General features: G+C 44.9%; 1 protein-coding gene across 1 annotated transcript in view; it reads right to left on the bottom strand.

The window, feature by feature from the left end:
• Positions 1 to 13,462, bottom strand: part of PAPPA2 (pappalysin 2) — a 143,626-nt gene that overhangs the window by 31,835 nt on the left and 98,329 nt on the right. The window contains exon 17 of the mRNA XM_033151073.1: positions 443 to 611. Within this exon, the coding sequence (XP_033006964.1) occupies positions 443 to 611 (169 nt within the window). The remainder of the gene's footprint in view (positions 1 to 442; positions 612 to 13,462) is intronic.

Below are 13,462 nucleotides of genomic sequence, written 5' to 3'. Positions count from 1 at the left end.
CCCTGCTCCTGTTTCCACTGGCTCAACTGCCCTTCTCTCTGCTTCTCTATCTAAAACAAAATAAAAACAAACTCAAGAGCAGGGGTCAGCAAAGTTTACCTCCTCACCTGGGCCAGTTCATTGCAGCGGAGATCCTTCCGTGGGCCAGAGCCCGTGATTTTTGGCGTCTGCGCAGACGCAATTCCCAGCGCCGTGGAAGCCAAGCGGGCGGCTCGGTTCGGGGGCGGCTCGTGGGCCAGTTAAATGACCCCCCCCCCCGTGGGCCGCCTGTGGCCCGTGGGCCTTAGGTTGCCGACCCCTGCTCAAGAGATAGCAGCAAGCAAGGCAAAAGGAGACAGCCAAAATGCGGAACTGCCAAATTTGCTATTTCCACCCTTCAACGGAGATCCTAGATTGCTCTGGGCTATTTAGTAAATCAGCCACTATACCGACCGATCCTTACCTTCTTATTCTGTGGGCTGCAGCTGAGAACACATTGGCTGTCAAGCTCAAAGCCGTTTGTGCAGTTGTATATCCCCTCAAAGACCGGCGGGGGTGGCTTACACAGCACTGGAACACAGCTACCGTCTTCCCAGAAGCCACTTTCAAGACACTGGATATTCAGGAACTTTCTAGGAGGGGAATTAAAAAACACAGGAAAAAAGGCTGGTTATGTCATTGCATAGTGTAGCACTATTTGGAGGGGGGGTGTCTTTGTTTTAACCTTTGCAATAGAGAGCGGTGATCAACTGGCTAGCTGCTTATAAACTGATTGCAAAGTACCCTACATGGGGGGGGGGGAGAGATTGAATCTGCCATTATATTTATAGTTGTTTGGCTACAGGACAGGAAGCATGAAGTGTGAGCTAAGGGAGAATAAAAGCCAGAAAATGTTTGAAAAGGGAGAAGCAAGTGTTGCTTTTAAGCAAATTGGAACAAGAGGAGGAGTCAGCAGAAGAGAGGGGGGGGCGCACACATTTAAAGCACGTGAGTTCCCGCAAAGAATCCTAGGAGCTGTAGTTTCTTCCCAGCAGCCTTCATGAACTACGGTTCCCACTATTCTTTAGGAGAAGTTGTATGCTCATTTTCCTCAGACTCCCTTCCCATGGAAGATGGCTCAGAAACACAAATTTGCCCTGTATCTTCCCTTGTGAAGACAGGTGCAAAGAACTCGTTCTGTGATCTCCTTAAGCAACCTTTGACTCGCTTTTCATCCAAAGGCACAACCACCTGCCTTGCTAATCTCTTGCTACTGAGATATGTCAGTATGTCTTTATATTGCTGGTCTTTTATGTTTCTAGCAAGGTGTTGCTCAAATTTAGCCTTTCTTACTGTCCGCTTGCATTCCTTATGCCAAAGTTTTCGTTTCTTTTTCTTCTCACTTGGACAAGACTTCCATTCTCTAAAGCAGGGGGTAGGCAACCTAAGGCCTGTGGGCCAGATGCGGCCCAATCGCCTTCTCAAACCGGCCCGCGGACGGTCCAGGAATCAGCGTGTTTTTACATGAGTAGAATGTGTGCTTTTATTTAAAATGCGTCTCTGGGTTATTTGTGGGGCCTGCCTGGTGTTTTCACATGAGTTGAATGTGTGCTTTTATTTAAAATGCATCTCTGGGTTATTTGTGGGGCCTGCCTGGTGTTTTTACATGAGTAGAATGTGTCCTTTTATTTAAAATGCATCTCTGGGTTATTTGTGGGGCCTGCCTGGTGTTTTTACATGAGTAGAATGTGTGCTTTTATTTAAAATGCATCTCTGGGTTATTTGTGGGGCCTGCCTGGTGTTTTTACATGAGTAGAATGTGTGCTTTTATTTAAAACGAGTCTCTGGGTTATTTGTGGGGCCTGCCTGGTGTTTTTACATGAATTGAATGTGTGCTTTTATTTAAATGCATATCTGGGTTATTTGTGGGGCCTGCCTGGTGTTTTTACATGAGTTGAATGTGTGCTTTTATTTAAAATGCATCTCTGGGTTATTTGTGGGGGATAGGAATTAGTTCATCCCCCCCCCCTTCAAAATATAGCCCGTCCCACCACATGGTCTAAGGGGCGGTGGACCGGCCCACGGCTGAAAAAGGTTGCTGACCCCTGCTCTAAAGGAAGCCTTCTTGGCTTAAATCGCTTACTTGATTGATTGCTAAGCACACAGGCACCCTCTTGGCTTTGGTGGTACCTTCCTTGGTCTGCGGTCTACATTTTAGCTAGGCCTCTGATATTGTGATTTTAAACAACTCCCAGGCATTTTGGAGAGATTTGACCCTCTTGACTTTGCCTTTCAACTTTCCTTTTAACAATATCCTCATTTTACATAAGTTTCTTCTTTTGAAGTCAAATGCAACTTTGTTATTTTATTTTATTTTATTATTTTATTATTTTCCATTTGTCAGTCTGCACACATATTGAACTTGATCACACTATGTTCACTGTTCCAAATCAAATCAACAACACTTGCTTCGGGTCCCAAGTGCCACTTAAGGTTATGTGGCATGTGATTCAATGCCAACTGAAAACAGCAACAGTCTGAAAAAGCCCTGGGATTCCCATGTCTCAGCTCACATTCTTAGGAACTACAGTATTTTTCCATGTATAAGAAGCCCCCATGTATAATACGATCCCTGGTTTTGTTTTGTTTTTTTGAACCCTAAATTAGGAAATCAATATTCCCTTGCTGCCACTGAGGGAGGCAGGCACGTTCTTGTTTGTTAACTGTATTCAGTTGTGAAAACCACTGAAGGGAAGATGATATGCATCAAATATTTTACTCTGAATATGATGACATTTGAAGACATATGTGCCTTTTGGATATACAGTTTCAAGCTGAATTGTTTTCCTTTAACTTGCTTGTTTGGATTTTGGAGAATCTGGATAATTTGATTTTTATTTTAAATAAGCTGTCTGCAGCAAATGTGCTGCTGAACATTTACAGATACAAGCTGCAAAGCACATCACCCCTTCCCCAGGCTCAGGATGAGCGGATCAGTTTATTGCCAATTCTACATGTGTTCATTCATTAAGTCCATTCTATATCGTTTCCGCCATCTGTGATGTTTTAAAAATCCATTCAAAAAAAGTATGTATTTTGTTCTAACACATTTCTCATGTTTCTTTAACTCGACATATTTTATCATAAAATGCACATTTAAATGCATTCTGGCACGTTTTTTGAGCAGTGTATTTACATGATTCAGAGACATACACAATCCAAAAGGTCCACAAATAACAATAGCTTAAGGGTCCCGGGCCCAAAAGAAGCCAGATTATCATCCACAAGGGCCAGGGCTTTTTCAGTGTTGGCTCCGACCTGGTGGAATACTATGTCCCACGAGACTAGTGCCCTGTGGGACCTGACCTCCTTTTGCAGGGCCTGTAAGACAGAGTTATTCCGCCTGGCCTTTAATCTAGCCTGATGCCCTATTCCTTTTCCCCTTCCCTTTTTTCTGAAGAAACCCTTCTGGGTCCCTACATTAAAATTCCACCCTGGTCTCCCTACTGGCCTAGCATGACTAACCTGGCCAGTTAGCCCTGGGGATCCCACTGATGTTTGTTTTTATGGTGTTTTTAAGTTGTTTTAATCACTGTCTTATATTTGTTGTTAGCCACCCTGAGCCTGGTCTTTGGATTGGAAAGGGCGGGGTAGAAATAAAAAATTATTATTATTATTATTATTATTATTATTATTATTATTATTATTATTTAAAAGATAGTTATGTTCTGATCTGCACTTTAATCTGAGAAGTACAGATTAGGTCGGTTTACACAGAAATCCCCATAAATCGAATTTCCAAGACCAAAAAACCTCAGAATTAATAAAAAGTAGATATATAAAAGTAATGTACGGAAGTGAGAGCTGGACCATAAGGAAGGCTGATCGCCGAAGAATTGATGCTTTTGAATTATGGTGCTGGAGGAGACTCTTGAGAGTCCCATGGTCTGCAAGAAGATCAAACCTATCCATTCTCAAAGAAATCAGCCCTGAGTGCTCACTAGAAGGACAGATCCTGAAGTTGAGGCTCCAGTACTTTGCCACCTCATGAGAAGAGAAGACTCCCTGGAAAAGACCCTGATGTTGGGAAAGATGGAGGGCACAAGGAGAAGGGGACGACAGAGGATAAGATGGTTGGACAGTGTTTTTGAAGCTACCAACATGAGTTTGGCCAAACTACGAGAGGCAGTGAAGGATAGGCGTGCCTGGCATGCTCTGGTCCATGGGGTCACGAAGAGTTGGACACGACTGAACAACAACAACAACAAGATATATCTATAAATTCAAGACATCTTGGCAAATCTGCTTGTCTTGCAGAATTTATACCGGTCTCAGAATTCAGCCTTTGTTGTTCAGAATTTGAATTTGCACGGGTGCAGAATTCCTGAGGGCGGGGTGCATTGTTTATGCCCCTAGACATTCCAGTGGAGATGGCTCCTTGCCTGCTTGAGACTCATGCTTCCTGAGGATATCACGTTCCCACAAAGAAGCCACTCCTCTTTGCATCCTTCCCTACAAAGCCCCCTCTCGTATTTCCCTTCAAATTCTTTTGAAATAATGCAGCCAGTTACTGTGTCCCTTTCCCTCCATCAACCTAAAACTCCACAGCTTTGAGTCTTGCAACAGAGCCTCAATCAAGTCAGTCTCTCCGGGCCTTTTGTCATTTTTGTGGCTCATCGCTGAATTCTGTCCAGCTTGTCAAATATTTCTGGTAAAGAAGAGTGAAATTTCTGCCAGAACATACACCAAGAGCATCAAGCACTACTAAAACAATGCTGCTTAAGTTTGAACACTTTCCAAGAAGAAAAATCTGTTGGTTTCATCCTTGTCAATGACTAAAAGTAACTAAAAATCTTTCTGACCAGTTGGTGATGTCGGCCATCATCACTGATGATCAGCGACAACCCATTAGAGAGAAGAAGAAGAATACCTTTATTGTCAATGTACAACCTGCGTACAATGAAATTAACAAAGCCCCCCCCAAAAAAAACGCTCAATCTCATTGCACGCTGTGTGCTTGTCGCACAACACACCAACCCTGAAAGTCAGTTGCACTACCGGTATATTGTTTTCTGTTCAGCAGCCCAGTAACAGCCCACGGATAGAAATTAGAATCATAGAATCATAGAGTTGGAAGAGACCACAAGGGCCATCCAGTCCAACCCCCTGCCAAGCAGGAAACACCATCAAAGCATTCCTGAAAGGTGGCTGTCAAGCCTCCGCTTAAAGACCTCCAAAGAAGGAGACTCCACCACACTCCTTGGCAGCAAATTCTACTGCCGAACAGCTCTCACTCTCAGGAAGTTCTTCCTAATGTTTAGGTGGAATCTTCTTTCTTGTAGTTTGAATCCATTGCCCCGTGTCCGCTTCTCTGGAGCAGCAGAAAACAACCTTTCTCCCTCCTCTATATGACATCCTTTGATATATTTGAACATGGCTATCATATCACCCCTTAACCTTCTCTTCTCCAGGCTAAACATACCCAGCTCCCTAAGCCGTTCCTCATAAGGCATCGTTTCCAGGCCTTTGACACAACTCAAACTGTCATGGCCACCCCTCCTTCCAAAGAAGTCTCAAAATGGTAGCTGGGTAACAATTCACAGCCTTGGCCAGACCACACCTGTGTCCAGTTCTGGGCACTACAATTGAAGAAGGGTATTGACAAGCTAGGACATGTGCCCTAAGCCGTTCCTCATAAGGCATTGTTTCCAGGCCTTGGACCATTTTGGTTGCCCTCTTCTGGACACGTTTCAGCTTGTCAGTATCCTTCTTGAACTGTGGTGCCCAGAACTGGACACAGTATTATTGTTTTTTGGCCTGTTGATAAGACAGATTATACTTCTATATCTCCTGCCCGAGGGTAGAAGATTGAAGAGGTGCTGGCCGGGGTGTGAATCGTCCCTGAGAATTTTTCTCGCTCTCCTAAGTCAACGATCCCTTGCGATGTCATCTAGCGGGCTCAGGGGGCAGCCCATGATATCATGTGCTGTGTTCACCACCCTCGGTAAAGACTTTCTGTCCGTGGCTGTCAAGCCAACGTACCACACTGTGATACAATATGAGAGGACACTTTCTTTTGTGGACCAGTAGAAGGAGGTCATCAATGGTTGTTTAACATTGTTCTTTCGCAAGACCCTGAGGAAATGGAGTCTCTGTTGGGCCTTCCTAACCGCCTGAGTTATATTGTTTTCCAAGTGAGGTCTTCACTAAGGTAAACTCCCAGGAATTTGAAGGAAGAGACTCTCTTCACACACACACACACACACACACACACACACACACACCCCTGATACACAATGGGGCTAGTTCCCCTCTCTTCTTCCGAAAGCCCAACACCATCTCCTTTGTCTTGCTAATATTTAGGTGCAAGTTCTTTTCTAAGCACCTTGTAGATACTTTTTGAACCTCCCCCCTGTACGCTGATTCATCTCCACCTGTAATTAGACCCATTAGAACCTAATAATAAAAGTATCCACTCACTGAGCCAATGATTATGCACAGTTGATCATTTTTAAGAGCAATGAGAGCCACTCTCCAGTACCATAAAATTGTTGTCGTTCAGTCGTGTCCAACTCTTCGTGACCCCATGAACCAGAGCACGCCAGGCACTCCTGTCTTCCACTGCCTCCCGCAGTTTGGCCAAACTCATGCCAGTCGCTTCGAGAACACTGTCCAACCATCTCCTCCTCTGTCGTCCCCTTCTCCTTGTGCCCTCCATCTTTCCCAACATCAGGGTCTTTTCTAGGGAGTCTTCTCTTCTCATGAGGTGGCCAAAGTACTGGAGTCTCAACTTCAGGATCTGTCCTTCCAGTGAGCACTCAGGGCTGATTTCTTTAAGGGTGGATAAGTTTGATCTTTTTGCAGTCCATGGGACTCTCAAGAGTCTCCTCCAACACCAAAATTCAAAAGCATCAATTCTTCGGCGATCAGTCTTCTTTATGGTCCAGCTCTCACCATAAAATTAGCTTTAATCAATCATTGGTGGCTTTATGTAACGGGATAGGAAGCGGTGGGAGAAGCTTCTCCATAGCAAGAAAGCCTTCCTGTTTCCCTCTTAATTCTTAATAAGGCAGCTATTCCACCTAGTCTAGGCTGAGTAACTTATGAGCCACCAAGTCTAACACTGTCTATGAGTCATGTCTATGAGGCAGGAGATTCCTTGCATCTCTTGTGGGTTGCCATACCTGGATGATAGGTCACAGGTTCAGAAGTCTGCTCCAGCCCCACACATTTCAAATGAGATGTCCATTGACTAGACCAGAAAACCAAACAGGTTCTGTTCTAGCCAATCAAGAGAAACCGTACACGTTTTCCACTTTGCAAAGGGGGAAAAGGCTACTTCAGTCCACCCGTAGATGTGCAAAGATCCTTTCGAGTTTTACAGTTTCTAAAGAATTTTTTCCAGGTATGATTCTTGTAGTTGAAGGCACTATTCATCAGGCAGCCACAACGGCAACTGCAACACATAGAGATGTTTTCTTACAACGCTGTTGGTCGTACGTTTGAGACTTGGCTTTTTGCAAATTCCGACTGAAGCGCTATAAAATTTCACCAAACTCTTTTGGCGTAAGAGACTGGAAGAACACGAACCATGAGAATATGTACTGCAAGCAGTGGAAATTTGAAGCCACTCTCTCCAAGATTCGGTTCCTTTCTGTGGGACCAGATTAGCCACCCCATCCCCATCCCACTGCTTTTTTAAAGCAAAAAATATGCCAGTACTCACCATGAAGTTGTTACACTTCTGACATCTGGGGGGAGAGGTGCCGATACAGTGCACTCTTGAGCACCCCCAGAAAAAAAGCACTGGCCCCAAATTCTGTATCTAAGTTGGATCATTGGTACATTTACCAGATACCATCCACCCCGTGCCCTCATAAACTTAAAAACTAATAAGAATATATTCAAATTATTTCTTAGATTGTGTTCTTATTCTCTACCCCCACCCCTTCAAGTACATCAAAGGGCATGGGCATAAAGGTAAGGGGACCCCTGACCATTAGGTCCAGTCGTGGATGACTCTGGGGTTGTGGTGCTCATCTCGCGTTAATGGCCGAAGGAGCCGGCGTACAGCTTCCGAGTCATGTGGCCAGCATCACTAAGCTGCTTCTGGTGAACCAGAGCAGCGCACGCATGGGCATAGCCAGGATTTAATTAGTGGGGGCAGGTTTTATGTTGGGGGCGCGAACCAAGTTATCTGAGATAACTTGATTTGGGGGGCAGCTTCCCTCCCCCGGCTATGCCCATGTCAAGGGGGGGGAATCATTCTGAGTCAGGAAACTCAACTGTGGCTTGTTTCCTTGAACCAGGGGCTCTGGGAGTACTGGAGTGAAACCAGCTGCCACCTAAGTTACCCAGTTGCAAGTACTGCGGACTCATCGGACTCAGAATGTAGAGTTAGAGAAGTTCAAAAAGTTCACTTTAAAACTTCTAAACAGCCCCCCCACACACACACACATACACATACACACGCCACGGGAATCTGATGCAGCCACTGGTTGGCACTGTTGTTCCTTCCCAGAGCTGCTTCCATACGAATGGAAACATTCAACGGCAACCCAGCTCCCTAGGAAACTAGAAATGTGTTTCTACATTGGCTGATTTTAATGTACCGTTGGATTCATTCTGGGTTTGAAATGTTTACAGCCTTAGATTAATGCATCCTTATGCTTGCATTTTGTTTGCTGACTTGGTCCAGAAAAGCAGCTTAGAAATGTTTCAATATAAATTATAATAATATAAGGAACTCCATTATATCTGAGATTGTAGCTGAATGTTACATCATTAGAAAAATAAAAGGTCAGTAAAGATGCACTCATTGGCCTATTTCCAGGATGTGTCACTTTCTAATGTGTTCTCTCTTTGTCCAATTTCTGCTTTAATCTGCCACTTAAACAAAAAACAAAAAACCACACACACAGAGAGAGAGAGAGAGAATACTGCAATTAAGTGTTTATTTTGGAACAGACTTTCTCTGAAAATGCATTGGGATGCTTATCTGTACCAAGAAGAAGAAGAAGAAGAAGAAGAAGAAGAAGAAGAAGAAGAAGAAGAAGAAGAGTTTGGATTTGATATCCCGCTTTTCACTATCCGAAGGAGTCTCAAAGCGGCTAACAATCTCCTTTCCCTTCCTCCCCCACAACAAACACTCTGTGGGGTGAGTGGGGCTGAGAGACTTCAGAGAAGTGTGACTAGCCCAAGGTCACCCAGCAGCTGCATGTGGAGGAGCGGGGATGCGAACCCGGTTCCCCAGATTACGAGTCTACCGCTCTTAACCACTACACCACACTGGCTCTCAAGAACTGCACCGCAACATTCAGAGAAAGGTGAAATCTAAAGGATAGCTGAATTCTGGTCTGCACATTAGTCTGAGCAGCCAGATCAGGTAGTTTGCATTCGGCTTTGCAAGGATCGGATCCTTCAAGCATCCCTACATACCCTGCCACTGCCCAGTTTCAAATGGATCCCGGAATGCCTCATTTAAGGCCGGCACGTTTTCTTCTGGGATCGCTTTGGCAATCACCCAAGGGCCGTGGCAAAGCACCTCTTCTCTGGCCCGACCTTTTCATGATCGCCTTCCGGGAAGGTGCTTTGGCGACCGACAAAGGCTTGCAGCAAAGCGCCTCTCGGAGGTTGCAGAGGAGGAAGAGGCAGAGATCCTGCCTACATGTCATGCTCATCATGTGGAAAGTATCTACATGTAAGCCAGCCTCTGACTCTCAAGTATTCTGAAGTTCTGGAGCCCTAGAGCTGGAAAAATCTGGAGTGGGGTGGGGCACACAGGTAATCATATAGGGAGGTCTGAAGCAGGGATTCTCCAGTTCAATCACACTTGTAGCCTTATGAGTTCAGTCTTCAGGTGCTTGCAAAATAAACTTGTCCTTACCTAACCCTGAAACAGAGTGTTTGTGTATGGGGAGAAGGAAGGGGAGTTAAGTACCTGTTCACACAGCCAGGTAAGCAGCCAGTTTACTGAGAGGTACTGGGAAAGGATGGAGCAATAGTAATAATAATAATAATAATAATAATAATAATAATAATAATAATAATTTATTATTTGTACCCCGCCCATCTGGCTGGGTCTCCCCTGGCAAGGGGTGGGGGGAAGAGAGAGACTTTAAAAACTTGCTCTTAACCCTCCTTTGTAACAGAGCCACGACCACTTCTTCTGATCCTACAAAACTGACATTTATTTAGGATCAGCAGCGGAGCCAAAGCAAAAAAAAACCAACATTTAAAGGGCAAAATTTGAAAGCCTCGGGAAAACACATGAGGCACTGCAAGAGCTGTGTTTGATGTGAAGGCCTCAACATTAATCTTAAAAACATCACAATCCATACAGCAGGGGGGGGTGGCCCTCCCCGAAGTGTGTATTAGCAGTAGCCAGGTTTAGGTGCCAAGGAAGATGGCAATAAATTAGCCCGAAAGCTTCACATTATCTGCCAATGGCAGGAGATTCAAGGATTCCAAGCAGCAGAGCAGGAAAGAGGAGAGGTATTTACTGGTAAACTGGATGGAAACAAAATTGTAGCCTTAAGGGTTAGTATCCTTGTCTCTCATGTTTCTTCAGTGAACAGCAAAAGCATCAAAACACACACCTCTCGCTCTTCACTACGAGAGAGGTAGGCAGCTCTTGTTGTTGTTGTTCAGTCGTTCAGTTGTGTCCGACTCTTCGTGACCCCATGGACCAGAGCACGCCAGGCACCCCTATCCTCCACTGCCTCCCGCAGTTTGGCCAAACTCATGCTAGTCGCTTCGAGAACACTGTCCAACCATCTCATCCTCTGTCGTCCCCTTCTCCTTGTGCCCTCCATCTTTCCCAACATCAGGGTCTTTTCTAGGGAGTCTTCTCTTCTCATGAGGTGGCCAAAGTACTGGAGCCTCAACTTCAGGATCTGTCCTTCTAGTGAGCACTCAGGGCTGATTTCTTTAAGGATGGATAAGTTTGATCTTCTTGCAGTCCGTGGGAATCTCAAGAGTCTCCTCCAGCACCATAATTCAAAAGCATCAATTCTTCGGCAATCAGCCTTCTTTATGGTCCAGCTCTCACTTCCGTACATCACTACTGGGAAAACCATAGCTTTACCTATACGGCCCTTTGTCGGCAAGGTGATGTCTTTGCTTTTTAAGATGCTATCTAGGTTTGTCATTGCTTTTCTCCCAAGAAGCAGGCGTCTTCTAATTTCGTGACTGCTGTCACCATCTGCACATCTAGTCTACAGTAATATTCCCTTCCTTCACGGTAGACTGTGGGCCGAACTAGATAATGTATGAAATGCATGCAGAGCTGGCTCAATATATTTTGGCACCTGAGGCGAAGCACAAAATGGTACCCTCATACCCAACAGGAAAGAAGGGGTGAATAAAGATCTACATCAGGAATAAGGGGTGAATCCCCTGTGAATCCTGCCGCCTGAAGCAGTCACCTCACTTTGCTTCCTGGGTGGGCCAGCCCTGAATGCATGAATAAATTTCAGCATCTGTGGATCAGGATTGGGGTTGTGCTGTGGGGGTTAAAACAAAAACAAAACAAAACAAAAACCTTTCCTCCATGCAATAGTCCTGGGGTAAATCCCCCTCCCCCGTGGTCATCAATAGAAGCTCACCTCCTAGGGGCAATAAGAGCAGCTGATTTATGTCAGGGCTGCTACACAGGGTGAGTTAAGTCATGTTAATGCAGATTAGTTCCCCTTAGAGTATATTTTTTAAAACCTCTATTTTGGTACTTTCAATGAAGGCAGCTAAGAGTATACAACTGCTACACTTTTTTCAATGTTTGCTAGTGACCAAATTACGATTATCAATGGTATAATTGTGTGTGTATGTTTCTGAAATAAACTGCTCCTAAATTTAAAAAAAAATTTAAAAAAGGGATTCGGGCAGCGCTGTGGTCTATACCACAGAGCCTAGGGCTTGCCGATCAGAAGGTCGGTGGTTCGAATCCCCGTGACGGGGTGAGCTCCCGCTGCTCGGTCCCTGCTCCTGCCCACCTAGCAGTTTGAAAGCACATCAAAGTGCAAGTAGATAAATAGGTACTGCTCCAGCGGGAAGGTAAACGGTGTTTCCGTGCGCTGCTCTGGTTCCCCAGGAGTGGCTTTGTCATGCTGGTCACATGTCCCGGAAGCTGCCTGCGGACAAACGCCGGCTCCCTCGGCCAGTAAAGCGAGATGAGCAGCGCAACCCCAGAGTCGTCCGCGACTGGACCTAATGGTCAGGGGTCCCTTTACCTTTACCTTAAATTTAAAAAAAATCTGACAAATTGTTGTCTCTCATTTTGGCTAGGAAGCAGAATATAAAATTTTTTACACTGTTGCGTTTGTGGGAGTAGAGGGCCCAAACTCTGCTCAGTTTCAAACATTTTACATTTAGGTTTCTCTTACTCTGGAGTAAAGCGGAGTCTCGCCTGCTGCAACAAGAGGAGGGATGGGGCAAGTGGAGCAGTGTCTGAATCTTCTCTTACAGCCTTGTTCATTTTTTAAAGGTTTTCTGGGTGGCGTAGGATCCATCAACCCTTTCATGTGTTCAAAATAAATCATGCAAACTGAGCAGGCTTACTCTGCAAGCACAAACATACACGGAGAAGATGGTTTTCATAATTTGGCTGGAGTGCAGCCTGTTGAGTTTACAGGGCAAAGAATTTGGGTTTAGTTGGCAAAGACACTGGAATTATTTTGGTGCAAAAATATGAACAGGGCTGCATACATTTCCAGTTAATGTTAGGTGGCCTGCGGCCAAGCTACACTCTGGATCATCCTACTTCTATCCTCATTCACCCACAGTGGCCTTTCTGAAGAATTTCCAGGTCCCACCCTGCTGATTATTTCCATTTCCCTTCCCCACATCCACCTCTCTCTACACTTTTTATGATCTAACTTCAAATCAACTGCAATGTTTGGATACTGTGGGACCTACTGGGGGGGAGAGGGATATACCAAGAAAGGAGAGGAGAGGGTGAGGATAAGACCAGGCTTTCTTGCAAAGGCATGGGGGGCCTGTTTCTTGCTCATTTTCTTGTTATTATTCAGCATGACCACCCACCCGCTACTCTGGACTGGCATTTTGTTCACTAGAATAAGTTCACCGATGGTAAATATTGGTTGGTATAAACAGGGGCGTAGCAAGGTAATTTGGTACCCGGGGGCAAAAAAATTTTTTGTCAACCCCCCCCGCCCAGGCATGGGAAGGTCAGGTGGTACCCGGTGCGGGAAATTTATTGTCAAACCCCCCCATTGATCCCCCCCCCCCGCAAAAAAATGGTTTTACGTTATTTCATATTTTCTTACAAAGGAATAATAACAAGTAATAATAATAATAAAAACTTTTAATTATATCCCGCCCTCCCTGGCCGAAGTCAGGCTCAGGGTGGCTAACATCAGATACATAACATTGGTATAAAATCAAACAATAATTAAATTACCTCCTAAAAACATCTCAAAATCAAATTGAAGTCTAATTAGATGGCTTTCCACAGGGTTAGGGTTGGGAACAGTAAATGTTCTCTGAA

This window comes from Lacerta agilis, chromosome 6, assembly GCF_009819535.1.
Source record: "Lacerta agilis isolate rLacAgi1 chromosome 6, rLacAgi1.pri, whole genome shotgun sequence".
Classification (NCBI taxonomy): Eukaryota; Metazoa; Chordata; class Lepidosauria; order Squamata; family Lacertidae; genus Lacerta; species Lacerta agilis.
The sequence above is the reverse complement of the archived record's forward strand: the minus strand, read 5'-3'. Positions and strand labels throughout refer to the sequence as shown.